At 39.2% G+C, this 27,344-nt stretch overlaps 2 protein-coding genes across 6 annotated transcripts; both read left to right on the top strand.

The window, feature by feature from the left end:
* The first annotated feature begins 520 nt into the window (after positions 1 to 520).
* Positions 521 to 18,887, top strand: LOC110057025 (uncharacterized). Of its 5 annotated transcripts, none has more exons than XM_020763603.2 (19): positions 521 to 691; positions 2,760 to 2,880; positions 4,533 to 4,624; positions 6,486 to 6,537; positions 6,696 to 6,770; positions 7,511 to 7,832; positions 8,438 to 8,496; positions 9,733 to 9,798; positions 10,017 to 10,097; positions 10,778 to 10,843; positions 11,517 to 11,633; positions 13,173 to 13,286; positions 15,065 to 15,153; positions 15,728 to 15,793; positions 15,926 to 16,013; positions 16,484 to 16,546; positions 17,011 to 17,071; positions 17,536 to 17,596; positions 18,624 to 18,887. In XM_020763603.2, the coding sequence occupies exons 1-19, from the start codon at positions 555 to 557 to the stop codon at positions 18,757 to 18,759; spliced, it is 1,866 nt and encodes a 621-aa protein (XP_020619262.2). In that variant the 5' UTR covers positions 521 to 554; the 3' UTR covers positions 18,760 to 18,887. The 5 variants fall into 5 exon arrangements, with proteins under 5 accessions (XP_020619262.2, XP_089140815.1, XP_089140816.1 ...); XM_089284689.1 differs by having other exon boundaries at positions 11,517 to 11,639; XM_089284690.1 differs by lacking the exon at positions 10,017 to 10,097 and having other exon boundaries at positions 11,517 to 11,639.
* A 5,088-nt stretch (positions 18,888 to 23,975) lies between these two features.
* Positions 23,976 to 25,390, top strand: LOC149115087 (pancreas transcription factor 1 subunit alpha-like). Its single transcript, XM_089284688.1, has one exon. It carries the CDS (start codon positions 24,582 to 24,584, stop codon positions 25,044 to 25,046), a length of 465 nt encoding a protein of 154 aa, XP_089140814.1. The 5' UTR covers positions 23,976 to 24,581; the 3' UTR covers positions 25,047 to 25,390.
* The last annotated feature ends 1,954 nt before the right edge of the window (positions 25,391 to 27,344 follow it).

Below are 27,344 nucleotides of genomic sequence, written 5' to 3'. Positions count from 1 at the left end.
GGAACGTGCAAATCCAGGAAGATGGTCAGCAAGCGATCCGCCTTGTTAGCTAAGTCTACTGTGAAAAGCTCCGCGCTATAATTTTTATAGCTTCGTGTGTTTTTATATTGAGGGATAGGTTTTGGGGACTTTACCTTTTTTAGAAAGTAGCAATTTAGGTCGCCCAAAATTATAATCGACTTGCTTAACATCAGGGCTCGGATAAAATTGGGTTTGAGAACCTCTTCAAAGGAGCTCAGGGGTGCATCGTGTGGACGATATGTCACGCAGTTGACTATCAACTTGAGCTTCTTGAACTGGACGCCTAACTATAGCTGGTGAAAGTTTTAAGATCGACTACTAACTTGATTACGTATTATGAGAAAAAGACGTTCTTCTGTCACCAGTTTTCGGGAAAAAGATTGTTTCCTTTGGCCACTTGTGCCTCAACTGGAGTTGAGAACGTCGTGGACTGGGTACAAAACGAAAATATAGCCAGTATACAACTCTCCTACCCCTCCCCCGTAGATGTCTCAGGAACGCGGTTACCAAGGCAAGTTCACAGAAAACAAAACATGGCGGACGAAACGAAGGCGGTGAAATCGTCTGAAATGTCGCCTACGGTTATGAAACATGTGTCGTCTAGACCTGGATCGATCTCTCCAGCGCTTACTCATTTTTCTGGAGCTTTGATGGAGCTGGATGAATACAGGTAAGGAAGGATAGATCTTTGTTTTCGTTAGAGGGAGCGACTTCTGATCTCCGGTAAGTGATCAGCGTTGAAAAAACTTTTTGGCAGCTGCTTTTTAATTGAATAATTAAATTAGCCTGAATTCACTTCAGTGTTTTCATCATGAATTCGTTCTTTTCATTAGTCTATTGATACAGCATTTTGCGTAAAATGTAAATTCGACACAAATATGTGAGGTTTGCTAGAATGGAACTTAAGAGTTTGTATGTCCGTTTTTGTTGTTGTTGTTGTTCGCAAATAACGTTCTCGTACAGTACAACTTGAATTAGTAACACTGCCTATTAATGTTTAATTGCGTCATTAATTGTTGTCGTGTGGATCTCCTTCAAAGGCCTCATATAGCTAATCTCGGACAACCAGTGACTTTTTTCTAAAATATTTTTTTCTTTGAGCTATAAGCTTATATATGCCTTTACACAGGCGGCCCAAGCTCTGGATGCGAGGAGTTATTATTATTATTTTTTTAATCTTTATGAGAACGTTCAGCACGTGAAACGTGACATATTTACCGCCCACATCTACTATTACATAACCAACGAGTTTGGTTACACAAAATGTGACCTTCACATTTGGTGGTGTTGTGTTGCTTATGGTGGTGTTGTGTTACGATTTCAATTTATAAAGGTTTGTATGGGGAAAAACGGCGATTGACATTATAGCAAAAATTTTGATATTTTTGCAATAAAAATGACTTACCTCAATGCCTTGTCGTCTTTTCTATTGTCATCTCGCTTCTCAGCTTGATCCGAAGCCTTTTAAGCGAGATATTCAACTCACTTAAAAGGCTTTCAGCTATAATGTTGATTACCCTTTTTCCCCATAGAGACCTTTATAAATTCAAACAGTTGTCACACAACACCACCATATGCTGCAAGGTGAAGGTCACGTTTCGTGTAACCAAATCGGTGGTTATGGAATAGTAGATGTCGGCATTATTACGTTTCATGCGCTGAACGTTTGCATAAAGATTAAAAAAATAATAATAATAACTCCTCGCATCGTGAGCTTGGGCAGCCTGTGACCTTAATGGTTTTTGAATTTGAGACCGTTATGGAAATTACAAAATTCATCCAAACCGTACCGTGGAGGGTTTTGAAATGTAGGAATTTTGTATCATGTTTCAGATGCAAACCCCTACATTTTAGAATGTGGCAAAGATCAGATGTTCCATAACACATTGTATGCACCTGTAGTGAGAAGTTGACACCATCTTATGTCTGATTTTATACAGTACATATACACAAGTATGATGAAAGTGCTAATTAAGCCTGCACGTGCATTAACTGCTGGGATAAACCAAAAACTGTCTGTGGGTAAACCAGGGTGACAAAAGCACAACACAAAAAAATCACTGCATAATCCCTGTTGTAAATCCAGGATAACAAAAGGCCAAGTAATCCTCTATCAGTCTCTAAGACTGGTTTGCAGAGATCAGTGTCACTAATTTGCAAGCCAGCAAGACATGCAAGCCAGGTGACTCAATAACTCTTAAACCCAATAAAAAGGCTAACCAAAAGCTAACTAAGCTAAGTTATATGAACCAGAGTGCTAATTAAAATAAACAGAATGCTAGTTGGGCTCAAAAAAGTGTTATTTAGGGCAATTAGCAAGCAAGCCATGTGAACCACAGTAATCCCTACAGTGTATGACATTTGCAGGCAGCAGAATACACTTAGGTCTGAAAAGCCCTCATGTTAGACTGTTCATGGCTGCATAGCTCTTGGTAACGGAAATGGGAATGCAATAAGCTAGTTTATCAGCTAGCTGCTTACTTGCAGTCCAGGACAAAACGTACTACATGAAGATACCGCTCAATCATTGCCACCCTCGGGGAAATGAATAGTGGCTGTTAAAGGGGGCTGACGGCTTAATTGAGGTAAAAACAGTAGAAAAGCCCTCATCAGGACTTAGTGATAACTGGCCACGTAATAGGGGTGGTCGTTTAATAGATGACCGCATAAAAGGGGCTTGACTGTAGCACTTATCCCCTGGCTACATGACCCTCTAAAGCAATTTTATTTTCTTGCAGACCATCTATTGCTGACCAAGTTCATGTTGGCTACTTCAGTCAAGACAGATCATCACAAACCGAAGTATCAGAGATAGCGCAACTTAAAGAGATGACAGAGGTCTTACAAAATCTTGTCAGGGTAAGTGCAAATCACCAGACTTCTCAACAAGTTTATAGGACAAAGAAATGCAGAGAGTTTTAGAAAAGGAGCAAAACAAACGAGTTAGATCGAACTGTAAGATTTACATGTATGGCCAGCCAGCTAGAAATTAAGACAAAATCCGATAGAAAATCGAGCAATTTCAGGCTTTAGTGGACAAAAATCTGGTACCAGACTAATTTTAAGTATTTTACAGTCATTTTTACTTGTCCTTAAAGCTAAATACATAAATAATTGCCTGAAATAACACCGAAAACAATTTCCCATGGGAACAAGAGAAAATAAATTTTAAAGTTCAGAGAACTTGTGCAAGCACAGGCAAAATTTCATCATCAGTCTCACTTCACCAGTACTTCCAAGTTTTTCATACGAAGTTCAACATTCATTTTTGATGTTTGGTGTTGCTAGAAATTATTTGTTTTGAGAAGATATTTGAAACAGTCGTACAGAAGTTTGCAATACGATGTAAATAATCTTGGTACTAGGTTTTTGTCCACTTGTAACTCAAACTTCTGGTGGATTCCGTCTTAGATTAGTTATTAATTGCACTTTGAATTCAGAGTGAATGTAAACAGAGCAGACTTACAGTGTACAGTGTACAGTGAACAAATAACTCTCAAGTTTTGCAAGAAAACCAAGCATTGGAATTTGCAGTTTTTCATAATGTCACTTGAGAGGGAATGGACTCTTCTCTCAGTTGATGTGAGAATTGCTTCTCCTGGTCTTGAGAGCTGTGCAGTATGCTGAATTAATGTTAAAGTTTGTAGAATTAGTATGGTAGTTGCATGAATGCAATTGTGATTAAGGATTATTACACTACAAGTGCTATTTGAAAATTCTCTCAAAATTGTAGGCACGTGCAATTTAAAAGAATTTTCAAATATCATGAGTAGTGTAAATCCTTAATTGCTTGATTTTTCACACGATTACTCATTTATTTTATGACAGAGAAGGTGAATGCGTGTGCGTTAATTTGGGGTGTATTCCTTTGGGGTAATCTGGATCAGGATCAGTGGTCCAACTTCACTCTCGATCATAGTTCATCAAAGAAACCAATGAATCCGTGACCAGAGTGGATTCATCAGTTTCTTTGATGAACTATGACCCAAGTGATCTTGGATCACTGATCCTGATCCAGATCACCCCAAAGGAATGCACCCTTGCACTGCATTGCAAATGAAATATTAACAATAAATTGGCCTGCTCTCAGCCAATCACAATTTGAATTAATTTTCTCAGTCATATAATATCAGTTTACAAATATATCAAGGGAATGCTGTAGTTGGGTAACTGAGAATGTTTTTTTCTTTTTTTGCATGTCAGACTATAAAACATGTATACATACATTGTACATGCACATTTAACCATTGTTTTCCCTGAATTACTTTTATCCTTTAGCATCGAAATTGCAATGCCAGAAAACTAAATACTGCTTGGTTTTTACATTGCCTTATTTTTTAAAGCACAATGCACAATGTATGAGTTTGCTAGAGCTTGAATTGAAGTATTGTAACTAAAATGTACTTGTGTTCATGAGTAGCATTAATTGCCTGTGTGATGTGGTTGTGGTACAAAGAAGCATTAACAAGCTCGTTGAAATTCAAGCCTTCCATGTGTTTTACTCAATGTAGGACATAGAAAATCTAAAGAGGAGCTTACATTATGCAAAGCATGTTCTACAGGCCGATTATGAAAACAAGCTGCAGGAGAGAGCCTTGGACTTGTAAGCATCACACTGAATGGATTAGTAATAACAATTGGATCCCATGTCGTACAATTTACATGTAGGAATAAATCATGTGGGTATATATATAGTATTACGTAATTTTCAAAATCAAACAAGCAGGTAGTGCGAGGCTGATTTGAAATTATGGGTATGGTGACTCTCTAGATTGTACGACACGAGATCCAAAAACTAATTGATTGTTACATTCATTTGACAAATTTTGAGATTAGAATAGTCTTTTGAGAACTGCTTTTTCAAAAGTGAAAAAGTCATTAATGCTGTTCATAAGCCATAGGAGTTGTTGGAAACACTAAGAGGGAAGCCATTAAAGTGTGTGTAATTGACATGCGAATGGCAGATAGATCTATATCCAATTACAGGTAAACCATATCCAGTTACAAAAAGTTGTAGTTGGATACCTGTAGCAGTGGCAGATCTAGGGGAGGGGCTTGGGGGGCCTTATTTTGGGTAACAAAAGAAGAAATCACAGAAGGAAGAAAAGCCAACAGGGCAAGCAAAACAAAACCACCCCCCCCCCCCCTCCTTATCTCATGATCTGGATCTGTCACTGTGTAGTTTAACACCCATATGATTGCATGTCTATGATGTGACAAAATTTAGTAATGCAGAGATCCAATCACAATTGATAATTTTGTTATAAATACATTCTATTAACTGTATTATACAGTACCACGTGGTTAGAACGTACATGAAATTTATCATTATAATTTCAGTACTTTTCCAGGAGCATGTTTAAATGATGTCCTTTTTTTCTAACATCAGCCTCTCTGTGGATTTTCTACAGCATTAGTCTTTAGACTGAATATTTTTGAAAGTAGATACATGTGTTTGTACTGATGCCTTAGTCAGTCCCATCTCAGATATGGGTAAAATATTGCATGAATGCGGGACTTTCACAAAAAAGGATTGTTATCTTTAACACCTGTTACAACTGGGTACCGCAATGATTTGATTTAACACCTAGGACACTTATTTATGGTACTTTTGATACCTCAAGGGAGGGCACTTATTCGAGGCAGGGTGCTTATTAGAGACAGTGCACTCAGAGAACCAGCCGAGTAATCACCTCAAAATTTGAAGAAGAGATCATTCCTGTGAAGGAATTAAATGTATGCATTCACATGGACATAATAGGGGAGAAACTCAGATGAAGACCACTGTTTTTGTAATGCAACATTATGTTTGTGAGCAATTAAGGAAGATGAACCCCAGTTGATATGTACTCTGACAGCCCTGCGATGTATTATAACAGGGCTGCTTATTGGAATAGGGGCATTTATTAATGAAAACACATTCAAAGGAGGGCACTTTTTTCGAAATGGGGGATCTTATTGAGAGGAGGGCGCTAAATCGAATAATAACGGAATCATCCATGGCTCTTGATGCCATGAATGATTTGCCTCTTGATTTGCCTGTAGTTGATACAATTCACCCACAAAGTAGCAAGTTTGTTATGGGTGTGAAATTCAAGGCTGCAGGTGACTCAAAACATAATCACAGCCCTGGAATGGCTTAAACCTTTTTTTAAATTCTTACTGAGATATCACAACAAATTGATGCAAAACAAAAACAAAATGAAAAATCTCTTGCTATAGTGGAGATTGAACCTTGCACAAGTTCTCAATTCCAAGCATTGTCGTAAAATTGGACTGACTGACCTTTATGTATTTTTTGTTTGGTTGTGTTCTCGCATTGAATTTTTTAGGTCAGACTGGTATCAATAACCTTGTCAGAACTTTTTGAAAAGATTATTTGTGGCTGCAGTGAATTAAAATATTAGGCCAGGTTACTGTACTGTATTTCACAGTGACTGACACTGGATCTTTTTGCTTAACAGATATTGCAGAGTTAATGACAGAATCCTAGAGTTGGAAAAACAACACGAGGAGGTTAGTGGCATCAATAGTGTTTACAATCCTTTTCTTGTTTTCTGTTACGAGGTTCTATAAACGATTTTTTCGATGCCTTGGGATAACTTAAGTTACCAGTTTGTGTCTCTGTCAAACAGAAGTTCATGTTTCAAGCAAGTCTATCTTTCATGTTTCAGCGGGTTGCTGTGATTAGAAGAAGTTATCGCCAGCAGCTTGCTGATGCTATCACCCAGATTGCCAATCAACATCAGGTACATAGACACAAATAGAACTAAATGAACGCACATGTTAATGTGCATGTATACACATGACTTGTGCATTAGTATACCTTACACAGGCAGCTGTTCTTGTGTACTCTATAGTAAAACTCTTTGCATCTCTCCACCATGGGTATATGTGTAAAAAAAAATGCAGGAGGGAGAGGGAGGTTTTAAGGTAACATTTTTATTTTTTTGTATGCATGGAACATTTCTAAACCGATAATATACATACTGCCAGACTCAAATGTCCAGTGGGGCTTTACATTATTGTGTAGAAAATAGGAGACAATTGAAAGGATATTTTGTCATCATTCTCTCAAGAATAATGTGACAGAGTTTGAATAGGCATTATTGAGCCCTTAAGTTAAGTGACCTTAAGTTAAGTGAACTTTTGCACCACACTCCTGACCCGTGGTGATGTTATATGACAGTGCACACGTTTTCAAAAGAGAGAAATTGCTTTGATAGTAGCTAGAATGAAGAGGCCTGATTGATGTTATAAAACCGTTGATGCTTTACTGTACATTGATACTTAAAAAAATGTTTGGTGGATTTTTTTGTTTTAAACACGATTGAAATGAGTGTTGAGATCACCCGAGTCTCAACTCGCCCGAGTCTCAACTCGCCCGGGTCTCAACTCACCCGGGTCTCAACTCACCTGGGTCTCAACCAAACCGCCATGATGGCTATGATGATTTTCTTACGACTTTACATTCTTTCCATCTCTACAGAAATACTACGCAAAGAAGAGCAAGCAAGACAAAGTAATGTTTTCCGAAAAGCTCAAGAAAGTCCAAGATGACGATGCAGTAAAGAAGAAAGCGCAACAACAACAAGACTCCATCATAGAGATGATGAAGATGCAGATGCGAGACGCACAGGAGCGTGCGGACAAACAGCTGGAAGAAGCGTTAAACAGACCAAAGTCAGCCAGTAGTGTGGCGACAGATCCTGAGATATATGACCTGAGAGAAGAGGTGGAGAAACTGGAGAATAAACTGGATGACATGATGAATCAACTAGAGGACAGGGAAAATGAGAACAGACGTTTAGGTGAGTCAATGTAGTGGAGAAGAGTACTCTATAAAGAATTGGAAAAAAGATTCAGTAACATTCTTTTAGCTCTGGCTCGAGATCTAGAGGTCCGTGGAAGTCCTGAGTTCAATTCCACAGTATTTTCTTGTGTAATTACGCAGCAGAGCTCCCTCGAATGAAAATTTAAGAGCCGATGTCAGTTTAGGGCAGATTTAGACCGTACAACTCTGGCGTGCGACTTTTATACTGCTTGTTTATCGAGGCATGTAAACATTTTTACACAACTTTCATCCTTTACATTGTCCGAGGCCACTGTATTCGTAGGATTTTACATTGTTTTAAATCAAGAGAAGGTCAAGATAGTTACCTTGATCTTCTCTTGTTCAAACTAAAACGACATTTTTCGCCTCGTAGACAATAGTAATCAAGCTCTTTGAATTAAAGTGGGAGTTCTGAGTAAATGATAGTCCCGGACTATCATTTACTCAAAACAACGTCGTCGTAGACTACTCTCTTTCATTCTTTCTCCTCACCCCTTAATTTCTGATTATCATTTTCACATGACGATAGAATCAGTTTCTTGCCGTAGTAATGTATTTTTGAACATTTCTTTATTTTCTTAGCGACTGATATTGAAGATTTAAATGAACAACTGAATGGTGAAAGACGGCAAGTCCAACAGGTAAACAATATTAATTTTCGTTTTTACTTGGCAGCAGACAGTGAAAGTTGATTTCAAAGCCGTAATGGGATATCAATTTGTGTCGGTATAATAGATTAAATCTACAATGCAACAACTTTAGCAGTTACTGATAGTGCCGTGCAAACTATGGGAAATTCGTATACGTATCCAGACGATTTTATTTTTACAAATTTGCCGTACCCAAATTCGTAATTAGTCAATCAGAATTTAGTCTACTGTCTTGACCTGGTATGACTATGGTACCATTGTCATTCGGCCAATTTTGGGTACTTTTACACTAATCGTGGGAGGCGCAGTGACCTCATGGTTAGTGCGCTCGTCTCTGGATCGAGCGGTCCGGGTTCGAGCCCTGGCCGGGGACATTGTGTTCTGTTCTGGGGCAAGACATGTTACTCTCACAGTAGTGCCTCTCTCCACCCAGGTGAATAAATGGGTAACATGCTTGGGGTAACCCCGCGATGGACTAGCATCCCATCCAGGGGGGAGTAGAAATACTCCTAGTCGCTTCATGCTACAGAAACCGGGATAAGCTCCGGCCTGATGGGCCACTTGGCTCGTATGCAGACTTTACCTTACCTTTACTAATCGTAAATTTTTTGGTAAGCTTCGGTGTCCGCATATCAGGTTCGTTTGGTCTCGGCATGGGTATTTTAGTTCGACTACTTGTTGCCAAAATACGAACCATGGCTCGACCAAGTTCGCCCGGTATGCGGCTGAAACGTAACAAAAAGGTGCGATTGGGTATAGTAACTCCATAATCTCGTGCCATAACCATAAGTAGCGCGACGTAACTTGTAACGCTATGCCGAAAGGGAATTTTATAAGACTGTGAAAATTATTAGGGCTTTTTCCCAGTAAATAAAAAAACTATCGAGTTATGAATTGTCAATCGGACATTTTCCAGAAATCTCCAACTTAGTAGATTGCTTCTAACAAAAAATATGATCTTTCGCACTGTAATGCGTACGCTATTTTGCAATGATTGCTCTCCTAATTTGCTGATAAGTTTCCAATGTTTTTTTGTAAGAATAAAAAAAAAAACGACCACATTTTTCCATGGCCTACGTTCTCGTGTACCATACAAATGCCCCTAAAAATACTCGCAGCTTTGCAGTAAAACCCGTCACTTGGCTACGCTTCATCTTGGCTTTTGAACGGTTTATGAGATCATTCACTGTATATTTTTGTAAATTATTATTATTATTGTTTTTTCAGTTGAAGAAAGAGCTTTCTGATGCTTTGCTGGCTGCTGAGCACGAGAGAAACAACTTCAGAAACGAGGTGCGTTTTGTAAAAAATGGTTTCTCGACATAAAACTGGTTTCCAGTGGCTAGCTTGGGTTGTATTGTTTGCCCGCTCTGCGCTGGTCACGTGTTTTTGCCTCGAGTTCTTATTGGCTCAATATGCTTTTTGCGTCTTTTGTGATTACTTTGTTTTGTGCTTTACGAATTACACTCAAGTGTTGCAAGTTATTAATTATTTGAGGTTTGTTTTCTCAGCATAAACTATCTTCCGATCAAGCTTCTTCTAACAAGTGTAACGAAGTCAAAACCGTGGACCAAACTACTATGTTCTTTCTTGTAAGGGTAACATCACCTCAAATAAACGTTAAAATAACTAACTGACTGAGATACAGTTAAAGAATAAAACAGCTAACTTGTTGAATTCTATTCGCTGATAAATAGCACAAAGAGTAAATAAATTACAGTGAATATGACATTCCTCTTTTATGTGATACTGAACAGCTTTCCGGTGCAAAATATGCAAGTCAAAAAATGTATAAATTGTCATGAATAACGTAGTTAATCTGTTATGTAGTAAAATGAAAGCAAAATATATCATGAGCAAAAACGTTACGTTTATAAATTTCACTCCATTTTCTCGTGATTTTAATCGTTATTTGTGATTAATGGTAAACAAACTAAAGTCACAAATTGAGGGAATCTTTCCATCAACGGTGCTAGGTTCTTTAAAAGAGTGACATGCATTTTGAAACGTTATTTCAGTGACTCAACATACACCTAGCAAAAAAGGTTAACTCTTTATTTCTAAAATTATTGAAGATATGAAAGTAATATAAGCAGACTAAAGGAAGAACGTATTAAGTCAATTTCATGTAATAACTTGCTTGAAGTCAATTAAATTTAAACGTGTAAGGGTCTGATAAAAAAATAATTGTAAGAAGAGGCTTTGAAACCACACGCAACGCTCTATTTTCTGTTTTGTGATGACTTGCTATATCTCTGTTTCCTTCATGCAGCTACAGAGACAGAAAGCTCAGCTTCAAAAAGAAATGGATAGCAAAATCCAGGAGACAAAAAACAACGTATGTTATATAGATCTATGTTATTAATTGTTCATTTTAAAGTGCATCTTAAACCTTGCTGTTTCTTTCCATGGGCTGTGGCCAATCACAGTTAAGCTGTATTGATTTAAGTTCTTTTAATTAGCCAATCAGGTGTTAATCAGTCAGTCAGTCAGTCAGTCAGTCAGTCAGTCAGTCAGTCAGTCAGTCAGTCAGTCAGTCAGTCAGTCAGTCAGTCAGTCAGTCACAACTCCTATCACTTGATTTCATGTGCTTGCTAGGGGTTGCATAACTTTCCATTTCCTTTCTTCTCGCACTTTCCACCAGTTGCTCGACTTTTCCCGCGCTGTGATTTCGACCAGTGGCCCGAGACTTGCCACGTTTTCTATCAGTTAAGACAGCTGTTTCCTTCCTTATTGCTCAGGACTTTTCCACCAGTTACCCGATTTTTCCCGCGCTTTCCACACTGCATATAGATAAACAATTTTCCCGCGGTTTCTGACTGTCTGCTAAGCACACGAGTTAACATCTTTAGTACGGGGGGTCACTCTACTTAAGTTTCAGTTTAACGCCCGCAGTTTAGCACTAGGTACACGTACAGTGTTTTTGGCAGCCTTGTTATCATAACACTGTGAGCTGCAACTATAAAACGCAGCCTTTAGTTGACTTTTTCTCCCAATTCTCGTTCTGACAGCTAATGGCAGCTTCACGTAAACAAGTGGAAGAGCTGCAGCAAGCACATGATCAAAAGATCAAGGAACAGAAGATTCTTGACGAGAAAAAAAAGCTGATGGAAAGCCAGCAAACAAAGGTACATGTACGTATGATAAAGCTGTGTTCTTATCACTTGTACTGTTAGCAGAAGGGTTGAGGAATTCCTAACCAGGGTGCAGATCTCTTTGTAATGTGATCTAGGTACTGTTGTTATCAGTTATATAGGCTTTTGTTTTGGAACAATTACGTTAGTACATTAGGTTTTTCTGGTTGTGTTAGGTATATAGCATTCCTTCTAGTCAGCTATACATGTATAGGCAGCTAGTGTTTGTCGGGTATGTACACAGACCTCCGCTGTTGTCCGGATATACGCTGCCGGGTAATGAAGACCTCCAGTTTTTGTCCAGTGTGTAGTCTTAGGGTTTTAACAGGCACAGTTTATGTACATGTGGCCATGGTCTTTTGGTTCTGTTGATGTCGTACTTCGTCGGCGAGTTTAGAAGATTCTGATGTTACTTTTGAGCGACCTTGTGTAACGCCGTCTGATCTTGGAATAGAATTAAAGAGAGGACGATTGTGTTTGAGAGAGAAAAAAAGATACGCAATACGCTCTTTTTTTAAATAAGAATATTGTTTTTTTGGCCCAGGCTGAATATTCTTATTTATCTGCCGATTTCAGGCTGAAAATATTCTTGTGACTATTCTCATATCATGGCCTATGACATTCCGTTTTATTGACTTTGATGGCGTTGAAGTAATTTTGGAGGCAGCCTGCAGGCAATAAAGCCTGATGTGACACATATAACTTCCTGCAGAAATGTTATTAGCATCGAACATACGGCTAGTGCCGCTGTTGTTGTTTTTAGGCTAGTTTTGCTGGTTAGAGAAAGGAAGAATTTTATACGGCTTAGTTAAAACATATAACTGTATTGTATTTACAAATTTTCAACACACAAAATTACATTTTGTTCAAAGTCTCAGCCGCGGGTTTATTTTTAAAATATTTTTAAAATCTCGCAAATTTTAACCTCGATAATCTAATAAAATATATTCTTAAAATAAAAGAGTGTAGTCAAGACTGAGAAATGGGGGAGAGGAGGGGAGGGATTTGTTATTAAGTTACCATGTTAGTCCAATTTATGCCACGTAAATTAAGGTGAGCTGGGCAAGAGAATTCACGTTTGCAACGTTAGAAGAATATCCTGTGCTTGTCACGTAAAGAAAGCTGTAGGTACTAGAATTTACGCTACTCATGGCTACCAGGCAGATTATTCTTGCGTTACGATTCACGTCACGCAGGGTTATCAAAGCCGTGCGTGACAGTACAACTTACGCCGAGGAAGGTTATCATAAAGACGGGTTCTACGAGTGAAGATAAAGTTCCGCTTCTGTAGATGCGATTTAGCCAGCAACTAGGAGAAAGTGAAACTGTCGACTATTAGTCAGGTAGGCACGCAGATCGTGCACACAATTTCGCCAGCTGGAAGGGAGGAAACGTCTTTTGGCAGGCAGACGTCAGTTAAGGAGGCAGTGACTATCCACACGTTCAGATGAATTATTAACAGACTAATATATCTCAACTAACCTGCACATTGCACTGTACTTCATTACACTTCATACATGCCTGCACCAAAAGTCCATCATTCCTGCACGAACTGAAAGCACCACCATCACCAGACGAGCACTCGCCGCTGATCAGATCACCGCGTACGCGCCAGGCTTCATGGCTAGTTCCAGACTCCAGCGAATGGTAAGGTGGGGTTAGTTGTAAAGGGGGTATCACAGAACTAGGACGCAGTTTTACATAGCTTTTCTGGTTTTCCCAAGTTCAGTTCGATTACGGAGTGTGCGAGCGTCTGATTCGATCAAAAAAGTGAAGCCTTGGGGCCGACTGGCTCATAGCTGCCGGAGCTTATCCCGGTTTCTGTAGCATGAAGCGGCTAGGAGTATTTCTACTCCCCCTGGACAGGATGCTAGTCCATCGCAGGTCACTCCTCCGCAATTTTTTAGGTTTCCCCAACAATTCGCCGGTACCCATTTATACTCCTGGGTGGACAGAGGCACTGTGAGAGTTAAGTGTCTTGCCCAAGAACACAACACAGTGTCCCTGGCCAGGATTCGAACCCGGACCGCTCGTTCCGGGAACAAGCGCACTAACCATGAGGCCACCGCGCCTCCCACCTGATTCGATCAAGTTGCAATATAAACCTTGTCGTTTGAATACAATTAGGTCGCGTTGTAATTGGCCATGAGACCTTTGTTGTGTATTAACCCTTTTACGATTTTATAGAAAAGACCTTTCGATTTCGAATGCTTTGGGAAACGTTTCAAAGGTCATAGCGCGGTAAACATCACGAAAACTAGTAACCTTATTTACTTAGGGCTGTCTTCTTAAACTATCGCCAGTCTCCCAAAAAGGTGTAAATGACGAAAGATAATCAGGTGCATGGGGAAACTGAGACGCAATTACGTGACCACAGCCTAGTTGCACACTGATTTGAAAGTGTCATCTCAGTTCATAAGTTTTTTTGGTTGCACTTTTCCTACTGTGTTATAAGTATCATTGCGTATTGTCAGCCATCGTTTTCGACGCCGTTTTGGATATTGAGTTAAAGCTAAAAGGACCTGAGGATACGTTTAGTAATTTCAGCTGGAGGTGAAATTATAAACTGACAAATGAAATTTCCCACCGGAAGTAATACGTCACTCACTGTAAAAGTTAAGAACTAGCCACTCTATGACGACACTTAATTCGGCGCATTGTTTGTCTCCTAGATTTTTATTGTTAGTACGCGAACCGTGTTTTAAGTTTTTATCTCATGAACGCAACACGCGCTAAATCATCACATGAAGTATTTTGCGCCAACTTGTTGTTACCTTCTGTGGCCTAGCGGTTATTGCAGTTGTGTCTGCCGTCAAATATTCTATAAAAAAAAAAAAAAGACAAGGAAAAAGACAAAACGGAATTAACTATGTTTTATACCGGGGTATATTGAAATTCTAACATGACTCGAAGGCTTTCGCCTCGTGGATCCAGACCTACTTTCACAATCTCATGACGAAATTCGTGATCAATAACAGGACAGACGCATGAAAAACTGACGTCAATTTGTTAATTGGAGGGGTAGCTGAAGTCTTTCACACGAATATAATCCCGTCTTCTTGTAACACGCGATGCCTTATGGTTCTCTTGTAGCTTGACTGTTGCTCTCTTCTTTCTTAAAAGGGCACCAGCTTGTTCGTTTAACGAGATCGCTCTTGAGTGGCTCTTATCAAAAAAGTTCGCACGATGATTTGCGGAAAACTGCTCGTGTTGTCACGATTAAAACTGAGAAATCGGAACAGTGTGTACTTCTTTGTGTTTTCAGAGGCTTATGAAAAATCCGATTACACTTCTTATTGTTTTGTTTTGTTTTGTTTTTTCGCGCATTTTTCACCAAAACAACTCGCTTCCCCTATCTCTTTATAGAGTTTATTATTTCTCTCTCCCTGTATTTATTTTTTGTTTGTGTATTCCTCTTACTTTAGGAAAAACCTCAACTGAATGAGTCTGAGAAAGATGAACTTTTGAGGAAATTACAAAAACTGGAGAAAAAACAGAAAAGTGAAATCCTTAGGTAAGGAAAATATTTGCTGACGTCCCCGAGTGGTATTTCACTTTCTGTTGTGGTGAGTTACGTTTTGCGCATTGAGCCATGATCTAGAGCTGTAACCTAAAGGATTCGTGTACGATACCGAAGCTGGAAAACAGGCAATCCTTTACATTGCTCCTAGGAAATCAGTTTTCTTTCACCCTGCCTCATCTACAGGAAGACCCTTAGATAGGTACAGGAAAAGTGTTGATGTAATGCGATCGAAGGCGCTTAAGTTGAAGGCGATAGATCAGGTTCTCGTCCGGGGTATAATTGGAAAGTTTCCAGTCACTTCGTGGTACGAAAAATAGAGTGACGATCACGCTTTTATGAGACAGTAGGCTTCTCTGATTTTTAAGACTGAAACTCACCTCCCAATCGAGTTAATCTTTCCAAGTCAATGCCATCACTCACTGGTTAGTTCAAATGTGTTTTCCCGTTAGTATTTGTGTTTTACACCTTGACAATCGGAGGCGTCAATGCTATTAAAGATGTACATGCGAAGCTTCTGGGTAAAGTCCTGTTATTTCTAGGTGCTAATTTCTTCGTTTTGTCAAAGGTTACAGAAGGAACTTGAAAGAGTTAATAAAACTTGGGAAATGAAGGTCACCATTTTGCAACAAACGTAAGTGAAATTTCATGTTAGTGGCAATCAAGTGGCGTTGGGATCAACAGTCGCGTTTGCGCTTTCGGTTCTACTGTTGTTAACGACGCTTTTTTGTCCAGTCCTTGATTCTTGTATTTGTATTCTTTACAGACTACACGCTCTGAAGGATGAGAGCTTCCTAAGAACCACATTGCAAAGACAAGCGGCCAGGCTCCAGCATGCTGCTGTAGCGTACGCGGTGAGAACATGATGAGGTTTTTTAACGACTGTAGTGTTTTAAGACCAAAGCAAAGTGCCCGTTTTGTAGTATTAGCACTGCGTACAAGTAGTGCAACGAGTCTTCGTGTTAAACCATTCATATGAAAATGTGTTTCGCCTACAGGTTCATTTTCATGCAAATCAAACTCATTTTCATATGAAAGGTTTTGCACGATTACTTGTTTTGAAACAGAGGCACAAGGTAACTCGGAAATGGCCAACTGTCTTGGTTTCTTATACTCATTTTGACCGTTGTGGTACGATGTTCTGGGTGCAGGATTACATTGGACACCAAACGTTGTGGCTATGTTTCTACAACACTTTTTGAAAAGGAGGTGAAAAGAACCCTGGTTGAAGACAAACGACAGTCTAGAGAAATTCTCTTGCGAAAGTAGAATGATATATTTCATATTTTTTTTATGTCACGGTTATTTGTGCATTTTTTTGCAGAGTGATGGTCCTGCTGTTATCGTCTCGAATAGGAGAATTCAGGGAAAAACGTACAGAACTTTAGTAAGTTTCAATTGTAAATGTAAAAATGTGGTGTTCTAGAACTGTGTTATGGCGATATAAGATGATTCAGTCATTTCACTATAGTTTTGAAACTGTTCTTCGATTGATTTCATCTATTCTGTGAGAACAAAAAAAGAGTCGCACCTTTTTAATCTATAAACTTCAGAGGGATTCCGAACCAAGTCTTCCCACTCTTGATTCCTTCTCTGTATGGTTCGAAAATTGTACGAGCAACCGATAGATTATCACCTAGGCCACCCCTCCAGCGCAGACTGTGGACTCGTCACGCAATCGCTCCTCTGCGTTACAGGTCAAACGATTGCCTGTGAAGGAGAAGACTAGGCCTCATGAAGGTCGACTCATTTACAGACTTAAACACAAAGTCAGCTCCCTGACAGTTGATTATCATAAGCGTTTGACTGATGCATTCAAGTGACAACTCATTCCTTGTTTTATTTACAAAGGAACGGCCTGGCGGAACAAAGGAGACGATACCTTATAAAAAGGCTGACAGACTTGGTGCAGGTAAGAAATAAAGAGAAACGCTTGCGTTCGTCCCCCTCCTCCCCCAGGGGATGAAAGACTAGTCAGTTCTGCTGCTATTTTTCGATCTAGTGCTTTATACTTTATATTAAGGCACAGGGGAACCCCTTTTAACACGGACACTAGGACAGAGTAAGTTTATATCGAAGGAACTCTCAAGAGTATTTTTTTATAAGGTGGAACGGCATTAGAAAAGATTAACGTTAACTCGTAAACGAGCAAGTCTGTTATACTGTGTTTTGTGCATGCTCCATCCGTGACTTAGCTCGTTTGAAAAAAATCTGGTGTTGCTAAGCAACCTTGTGGATGAACATCGCAGGCTCAGGTTCTCGGTGTCGACTTTTCCATCATAAAAGATACTTGGTTACCAGACTGTCATGGTATATAGCTGAAGACAAGCATATCAATGTAACGAGTGTAACGTGTTCTCTTGTTTCCTCTCTCAGACTCGCCTTTCAGTGAAGATCGCCCCACTCCTGCTCCGCCAGCGGAAGGCGAACCACCTCTGTAAGTTTGCTGTGTAAATTACTTGCAAAAAATTTCGGACGTTCAAATTTTGGACGTTTTTTTTTCCGGACGTTTCATTTTCGGACACTCTTTATCTCACTACAGACAAATTTCGAACAACAATTTCGACTACTTTGCTGAAACATAGCTAACGTAAATTTACGCCTACAAAACAAGTTGTAGACTGTAACAGTTTCTTTGAAAATGATAGTTTTATTACACCCTCAAGGCTTTACAGATACACCGACGAGAAAGTAAGAAATTCTATGAACTCGTTACATTCCTTAAGCAGTGTCTCAAGTAGAGTTCGCTTCATAAAGGTAACTAGTGGCTTTGGAGCTATTTCAAAGTTTTATACTGTACTGTAAATATTTCGGAAGGTCATATTTTCAGACACTTTTTTGTCCGAAATTAAAATCATCTGAAGTTTTCTCCGAGTAATGTAGCTGTTAGGGACTCTGTATGGTCAACAAAAATAGCTTGTGAGAAATCCCATGCTAAAAGGCGAACATTCATTCAACATTTAAATTAAGAGCTCGAGATTTCTAGTTAACGAGGGCGCAGCCTGAGTCAACTATCACGCATAGAAATCGAGAGCAACTAATCTTATTATTTTAGTATAAATCTACTAGTCGTTCAAATTATGTGAATCCTTTTCAGAGACATTTCGAAAACGTAGAGATGGAGCCGCCATTTTGTTAACAGCTACTCACTGCTAGGTTACACTCTGTCTACAACAGAACAGATAGTGAGTAGCGTAGCCAATCAGAGAGCGGCATTCATGAAAAAACGTTAGTAGATTTATTGTGAAAACCGATAGGAACACAGGAATTTTTTTTCCTTCATTCTTGAATAGGGTAAAATGTGACCCTATTTGCGTAGCCTCGTTGTAAAACGGTTCTACGGCCAATGAGAGAGTGCGTTATGTGATCGTAGATGTATACACCAAAATGTATATGCAGACCCGTAGGCAAAATTTGTACGTTGACAATAGGACTGAGTTGGTCGAAAATTGTTATTTTTGCAGAACAAGCAATGGAGAAACCAGCATGAACGCAAATCCAGGAAGTAGTGGGATCATCTCTCGTGAAGTGAAGAATGAAAGCTCGTCTTTGCTTTTGGAAAGTTCCACTCCAGCTAAACCAGTCGTTGATGCTGTGTAAGGAATTTTGCTTATTTCCCCAGTGTGCAATCTCTTCAATGAGGGTGTAGATTATTTGCGGTGCGCCTGTGTTTAGATTGTAAATATGACTTACTTGATAGAGACAATTAAATTATTTATTCTCTCGCAGCTCGTCTCCTTTTTATCTTAATGTCTGTATACATACGTACATAATCCTCGTCGTGTCTAAGTGGCAAATAAGGTCGTATGTCTGTCTGTATGCGAGTATCATAATATAGAATTCAAAACAAATAGCATCATGGGCAAAAAATACCTTCATTATAACAAATTTGTCTCCCGGTCGTTATACTTAAAGGTGAGAAACAAGCGAGGGTAAGTTTGAAAACGGTGCAGCCTAATTGTTTTTCAAAAATCCATATCACAACCCGTTTGAATCTTCCTCGCTTTTTGTCTTGTTTTGTATTTGCCGTTTTATTGAATTGTTCCTTCCTTGTTTCCAGTGGTTATTTTTACATTTCACTCAATTTGGCGACCACTCTCTTATGTCTAAACACTACGTCAGAGAAAATGGCCTTGTCACTCTATAAACGCATCGAATGTTTTCCCTCCAAACTACACAGGAAAAAAATTTGCAAACGCATCAATCACCGGTCGTTTTGGAGTTGTGCTTTTAACTGATTCTACTCGGGAAGGTAAATAACATTGTCGTGATGTCATTGTTTTCATAATGTTTTCCGTCCACTCTAAAACGCAAAGCCGGCGTTTTCAAATTCCTTCGCTTTAAAGTGCCACTCAAACGAAATTTTCGTACTCTCTTTTATTAGCCCAATTTGTAGTTTCAAACGTGCTTAAAATAATGGTGAACTTTATTTCTGTCAAATCCTAACGGAAAGTGCTTTTTTCAGCTGCTGAAATCGACTTTTTGGAGCAAAACTGTGTCCGGGCTCTGGAACCGAATTTAAGGACCTTGTGACGTCACTGGTTGTATTCACGCAAGAAGCGCTATAGATTCTCTCTTGTTTTCACTTGATTTATTCAAGTCTATTTTTCATATTGTCGATACCTGCTAGTTTTCTACCTTGTAATTTCTGTCCAGTCTTGACATGAAATACATATCATGAACGTTGGAGGGCGCCAAAGAGTGTAGATTCACCAAAATAAATGCTACAGATTAGAACAGGTCAGTTACTTTTCGAACATCTTGAGTACTCGATTGGAGATTTCGAAGACGAGTGTGGCAACTTTTATATCACGTCCTAAAGCCTAAACACGATATTTAGTCGTCTGCTTTCAGCCTGGTTCTGAAATTTGGATTCTCACGTTTATATAAGGTCTATTACACAAGGTTCGAATATATCCTCGGCAACTTTACTGCAGTAAAAGCCGTAAGCGCATCAGCCATCCGCACAATCACGAAGTTATTAACGGTCCACAAGCTTTGAGTCGAGTACTTCTTTGTACACAGAGGGCATCTTTTTATGATACTAATAAGTGAGAGTTCTTGTGGTAGACAAAATGTGTCTTTGAAAATTGTGATTCGCAGCAGGGTTTGCTTTATCGTCGCATACGTATCAGTGTAAACAAAGCGCGAATTTCGCTTCTCTTTTACACGTATCTCCCAATTGCAATATTTCACGGTCGATGGATTACTTTGAGTTCTTTAGCACATACTTATGTCTATGATCTTCATTTAATGGTATCCAAATTCAAAGCAATTCGTTAAAACGTCACCAGTTTACACTCGTTTCGAAGGTTTATTAAACAGAATTTGAACTAATTTGCATATATCACCTTTCGCCGTCGACATTGTCACGCTTTCTCTCGTTTCCTGAAAACATACCTGTAGGGTCATGGCAGCTTAGTTTACCTTTATAGTTTAAATTCGCTCCCTCACATAAAAGAAGAGGGTTTCTTAAATTGTTACTGATTTGATAACTTGTAGGATGTAACAGATGCAACTGGACTAAAGGTCACTGTAGCACAATCTCGTCCGCGGTGAAACTCACAAAGCGTCCGGTTTCCTCGAAGCGAAGCGACTCGAAACTCGAAGCGTTGTTGCTGCGATTCGTGCAGCAGCAGTCCGGATAATAATTTCAAAAGCCGCTTTCTCTTGTTTTCATGTCTTTTTTACTTTATGAGTGTAGGTATTGTTTAATTGAGTGGTGGCCATTTCACCAAGAGTCCCGATCATTTTGTGATCTAAGAACTACCACTCGTTTGCTTGCTTACATAAAATATCCTGCAAATATCCAATTAAATAGACTGAAAAGCCCCAGGATCGACTCTCCACCTCTTCTTGTCTAAGGCTACTGTGATTATCTGCTTTACAGCTCTGAGATGTCCTTAAGATGTTTTTTTGGGGGCTTCGAACAGTATTCTCTTCTCCCATAATCACTCTAAATTTTCAGCGCGGCATGAGAGTAATAAACCAGTGACGTCACTAGGCTGTTTTGGCCGCGCCAAGATGGCCGCCAATTTTGGGCTTAACCAGCGAACTTCGAACGGCTGAAAAAGCAGTTTTCGCTTACCGTATGCGAAAAAAAAGTCCGCAGTGTTTCCAAGTAAGGTTGAAACTTTATTACTAAGCAAAAATCTCACATACGAAAATTTCGTTTCAGTGGCACTTTAAAGAGCGTATTCGAGAAACTCCGTTATCGTTACGGGTTAGTATGGACGGTAGGTGGATGAAGTGTTTTCGACGGGGCCTTAATGGTCAACCGCTTAATTCAAGTCAGTTAACAGACATTGAAAAGCATTCCTTTCAAGTGAAAACACATTCAGTCACCGTCCTCAAAACAACTGAAAGGGGAAAACATAACTGGAGCATTTTAATGGATAGCCTGTTGTTTTGCAGCGTGTGATCTTTGTGGTTGACACAGTTGTTTATCAATGTACTGATATTAATTTAGTAAACGAAGCCAGTAGGTAGTACTGAAAGCGGCATTATGTTAAAACGCAGCAGGACAGAACTGACAAATCGAGCTGTGATGCGACACTACTTCAAGCCACCTGTATTGAAATGTCTTCTAAAATGTCCTCTGCCATTACCGTTCTTACAGGTTTTCGAGGCTTCCCTTCTATCTTTAGGTAAATGTGCTTCGTAGTTATTCTTTCAGTCGTCTGTCTTTTTGTTTTCATTTGGCAGGTTTCTTTTTTATTTTATTTTATTTTATTTTATTTTTTTTTCGTTTTGTTTGTTTGTTGTTTGTTGTTTTTGCTTGTTTTCGTGAAAGTGAGATATAAAATGTACACAGAAGGTGTGAAAATCAACCAATATCTCACTATGCTCTTATCTTGGTGTTAACACATACAGTAAATTAACTCTAGGTGCACAATAAACGCCTTTACTGCTTAATTGTTTTTATAAGAACAATTTAGACGGAAACTGGCTGCGATATCACAGCTTGTGTATTTTGCACATGTGCAAACAACGGGATATTAGAATCTCAATTGCTGTGTTAAAACGAGCCGAAATTAGTGAAAGAATCCGCTTATTCTTTAACGCGATCTACGTTGCGAGTTTCCTTTACTCCAACTTCACTATTGAAAATCGTTTATAATTTAGGAATGTATATAGATTTGTTTGTCTTTGTTTTTTTTGTTTTTATTTTTCCTTTTCTTGAAATGAGGATGTTCGCTTGATGTTGTTCACTCTAATTGCAAGCTGCTCTTTTGTCCAAACAACGCTAGCCCTAAACCCACAGAAAATATTTCAGTCCTGACTTCTTGTTTTTCTCCCAGTGAGTTCTATTCAAATGGGTCGCGGCTTTTTTTTTTTTTTTTTTTTTTTTTCTCAACGCTTCAGCAGGTGACGACTGTGAAATTATGTTTGTACACTTAGTAGAAAAAATTTAAGATCACAAAGAACTCATTTGAAGCTGCAGGCGGCAAATCGTCGCCAAACATGTGCTCGCTCGTAACTCCGCCGTTGTACGTTTTAGCAGCTGTCACCCCGTCAGTTAAAACCGTTTAAATCACAAATTGAATCTCATGTAAGTCCAAATGTGTTTTGTCATCTTGCAAGGGCATTTGAACGGCAGTATTCTAACTTTTCGCCTACGTTACAAATTCAAATGCAAAAATTGCAAAACCCAAATTTGAAATTCCAAATATTTGACCCGTATAGAAGACCTGTTTGAAACTCATGTAAGGCTGATGTGCCTTCCTCTGTAACTATTTCAATTTATTTTAGTCACGAAATCAACCAAGCGTCTGGAAAAATAATAGACAATTTAATTTGAAGCCACTTGTTTTGTTTTGATTTTTAGTTCTCAAGACGCTAATACATCCGGGATAGCAAACCGTAAAGACGTATTGCGCAATACCGAAGCATTCAGTCAATTTGCAAAAATTAAACTTCAAACTTCAAACTTTGTCTGTTCGCTCGAATAAACTAACGAACTGCGTAAGCTAACCATGTCATGTGCCGTCTTTGGGTGAAATCTCAGGGCATGAATTGTGTTCCTGATTGTTTTTTAAAAAGTACAAGTTAAATACAGCGGTTGTTTGTTTAACTCTGTTGTTTGCAGAAACTTGAATACAGTATCAATGCTTTGTCAAACAGACATTGATCGAGTGAAGGATTGTCTTAGCGTGAATAGCTAGTTAGTTTTGCAGCAAATACTTTAAAGTTTTACTAGACGTTGACTATTTATAAGTATAGTACTATTTATAGAAAGCTACAAATACTTTTACCCGCACTCGAGATAAGTTACCATTCTTTGGTATGCGATCATTACACAATTGCCGATCATTGAATTTGATCGGAAGAAAATGCTTATTTTCGCTAGCAGGTATCTACCACGTGGTAACCGGTGTAGTAAGGAGTAAGATAATTTTTTATCTTGATGAGATATTATGATAAAAGTCAATACAGTTTCCGTTGTCCCAGTGTGCGTATTGTCTGTCCTTTTGAAATCTCTCGGTTTTGTTTTTCTTAGCTGGCGCAAAGAGTTTTACACTTCTAGTGTAATTGGCCATCGAACCCGGAGGGTACCGTTAGAAGATGCTAGAATATTGTGCTATGTTTTGTCGGCGAAAAAGCAGTTATTTCATTTCCAAATTCTTACTTGTTGCCTTTCTGAAAACCTGAGTGTATGGAAGGAAAGATTTTTTTAATAAACAGGCTTTATTTTGCGCTGGATGATATTAAATGATATGCACAGTATAAAAATGTTTTCCAGACCAGTGAGTCAAACATAATAAAACTCGTAGTTTTGTTTACAAGATGCGTGTCTTGTATCATTAGGGATTGCGTTCTCTTTGTGATAAAGTCTGCCGACGTACAAAGGCCCAGAAATGTTTGTATACGCTTGCTAACCGTTAAACAAAGAAATGAAGGGAGCTTTTTCCGGTCACCCATGCTGGTGTGTTTTTTAAGACCTTGAAACGCTTCTCTCCTGCCGAGATTTTGTTCAATTGTTTAACTGAATCACCTCCCATGTTGAAAGTAAATACGGCACATAAAAGTGGCTTCCCTTTGTCTCCCTGCTACTGGTTTTTTCTGTGACGGTCGAAGGAGGGTCGTTGAATTTCTACGTCCGCTTATCTGGTTACCGATAATTTGATTTCACAGTTGAAAACCACTCGATCGACGTTGCAATTCTATACGCGAATGTACGCCTTCGCACTGTAGGGCTGGATCTTCCTTCAGTACACATTCCTCGGTCCCTGTGGAAGGGGGTCAATTTCACTGTGGTTGACACACTGCGCGACATGCTATTAAGAACTTTGGTTTGAACGGGACAGAAAGTGCGTTTTTCGGCTTAAAACAGATTGAAGACATCTCGCTCAAACAGCGTGTTCAGTTCATTCCCTCCAAGACTTAACCACAAACTACTCGCTCCCGAGTACCAAGCAGGTATGGTTGTCGAAAATCCTCGTGATCTGAAACAAATTGAAAGCAGCGAAACTCTGAACAGAAAAAGAAGGCGTCGTAGAAAGCCAAGACTTACCGGCTTAAGCAAGCAAAGACAGACGGCTAATGCTCGAGAGCGGTCTCGGATGAGAAGCATCAGCGACGCTATGCTACAACTACGCTGTCACCTTCCTTCATCAGTCGCTCCTAAGGAGAAAAAACTCTCCAAAATACAGACGTTGCGCTTCGCCATTCGCTACATTGGAGATCTGTGGGAAATTCTTCAAAGAGGAGAGGAATCAGACACTGAAACAAGCGCTTCTAAGAGCGTGGTCAAGGCCGACAAAGGTGGTCAAATTGACGAAACTACTACGAGGGAACGACCAAGGGCCAGAAGGTGTTTCAAGTTTGAAAGAGACAAAGCACCATGTATGTATTTCAAACAAGCCGTGTCACACGCTTGCGTTTGATGTTAAGTTCTAGAGAGACTGTCTATGGACTTTAATCGGTTTTAAGACGCATATATGTTACTCGCGTAATGATTATAATGGTGTTTTAATCGGATTGATATGTAATTGCTTAAGCCTTAATTAAATCGTCGCCTCTTCGAATTTAATACTGAGTGTTATTAATCGAATTTGAAAACTTCTGGGCACGCTAACGAGACGAAAAGATGTCCATAGTTTAGGAAAAGATGGTTTGAAAAAAATGTGCAGGGAAGACTTGTATGAAGAGCGAGCTGGCTTACATCAACATAGCAATCAAACTTGTCGTTTGTTGATAGCTCAAGAGTATTAAAGAAGTGTTGTTTTAATTAGTAATTGATCTTTTCGAATGGGAGAGCTCTCGAAAGTTAATTTGTCTTTCCGTCATGTCGTTCAAACCGTCAACACTCCGTGCTTGAACAGGAAATCAGGAAATGACATTGTCAAAGATCGATGGGCTTGCGGCTTTTTATTTCACACACTTTGTTAAAGGTTATGACATTATTATATAAAAAAAGAAAGCTGATGACATCTTTGCTCAGAAAAATGATTCAGCTTATATTAGACTATGGACACGTTTCATTTTTCATTTAAATGCGGTCGCGATGGAGTTTTCTTCACCATCTTGAAATCAGGTTTAAATTCGTCAACAGTCTTCTACGGTCGTGCTGTTTGTCGTCAACTTGCAAGATGGCTTTTGTTTTGCGACAAAATCCTTGGTAATAAGCTTTTATCACTCCTTAATGGGTAGGTTTTCTAACCCTTACAAATAAGCATAAGGAAAGGTTGAGCTCACATTCGGGGGAAGGAAGGAAGTGAAAAAAGGTATGAAAAAATAAACCCTTTCGGAACGAGCGAGTTAGGGCCACAAGCGAAATGTGCTGATACATTACGTAACCCAAAATATAATCGAACTTCAGGCTATGTACTCTGATGTTTCGTTTTTATTTCCCACTCTTGAACTTGAACAAGCGTTTCTTAATTAATTTTTCCAAATAGAAAATAAGAAAGGCAAACTCTACGAGGAAAGGTAGAGTTAGGGGTGGGGGAGGGGGCTTTGCAGGCTAAATGCGAGGTCCTTATAATCACAGTTTTGTCCACGAGGACTTGAAGCGGACGGGCGATGCGGGGAGGGGGGGGGGTGAGGGGAGAGGGAGGGGGTGCTTATGAGCGGTTTTAGGAAGTAGTGTATGAATAGTTGCTTTTCGTTTGATATGACTCTATGCGCTATATGAACGCGTAGCCAAGTTGGTAGCAAATGAAGGAGATTAAATTCCAGTTTTGTAAAATCTTTCTTTTATATTTCTTTTATATATTATCAGTACAGCAGCGAATCCTGAAAGAATTTCACGTTTTTGTAAACCATTGTCGGAAGTCAAGTGGATCAAGTGTTTGAGAGCCTACAGTTAACAGAGAAGCATTTTCATTTTGTATTCGTTTTCAGTCCAAAACAAGGGTGGGTTTTAAAAAGTGGGATTGTAATCAAAAACATTACGAAATTGCAATGGTCCGGGTGGAAATAAGCAAAACTCCCCCTGACCACGTGAAATTAGCGTGTTTTCAACCAACAGATGTATTATTTAGTCAACAGTAATAATCCAGTTAACACTTCGCCAGCGATATGAATGGTGTGTAAACAACGCGCACAATACATGCGTACGATGCTTTCGATGTTTATTTGCAAAATTGTTTGACGGTGTCACATGGGTTCCGCTCGACTTGACTATCGAATTTTGACCTGGCAGCGTAATAAGATTACGCAAATTGCCTCACTGAGTGTAACATGGTGTAACGTTAATCAACGGGTAAGATGATGCGAAATTTAAAGCTAACATCGGCGTGAGCGAAGAGGGTGTAAAAGCAGTCAACGGCTGGCTTATTAAAAGTTCATTAAACAAAACTTTAACTAACTAAATAACCGTAAACAATAACAGCTTCCGAAACTCTATACAAGGTTAGACTTTACCACCTGTGGAAAACAAAGGCTTATTTCAACGTTAGTAATCCTTAATTCAGCCGCCAGTTTACCCCGAGGGTTTAAATTATGCATCCTGTGCCAATCATGACATTTCGTCGCCGGATAAAGAATTTGTGACTGATCACAGACTTGGTCTTAGAGTGATAAATTTGAGTGAGACAGGTAATTTAGATATCCACTGGTCAATGTAACACAGAACATACTCTAATATATGGTGATCCACAAGTTAATGGCGATTATTTCGTTTGTTATTAAAGTTAACTTAAGTGATTAACGGCGTGTTGCAAGACAAAGGAACGCTTATT

Source organism: Orbicella faveolata, unplaced genomic scaffold (genome assembly GCF_042242905.1).
Source record: "Orbicella faveolata isolate gen_17 unplaced genomic scaffold, um_ofav_v1 contig_13, whole genome shotgun sequence".
NCBI classification, from domain to species: domain Eukaryota; kingdom Metazoa; phylum Cnidaria; class Anthozoa; order Scleractinia; family Merulinidae; genus Orbicella; species Orbicella faveolata.
The sequence above is the reverse complement of the archived record's forward strand: the minus strand, read 5'-3'. Positions and strand labels throughout refer to the sequence as shown.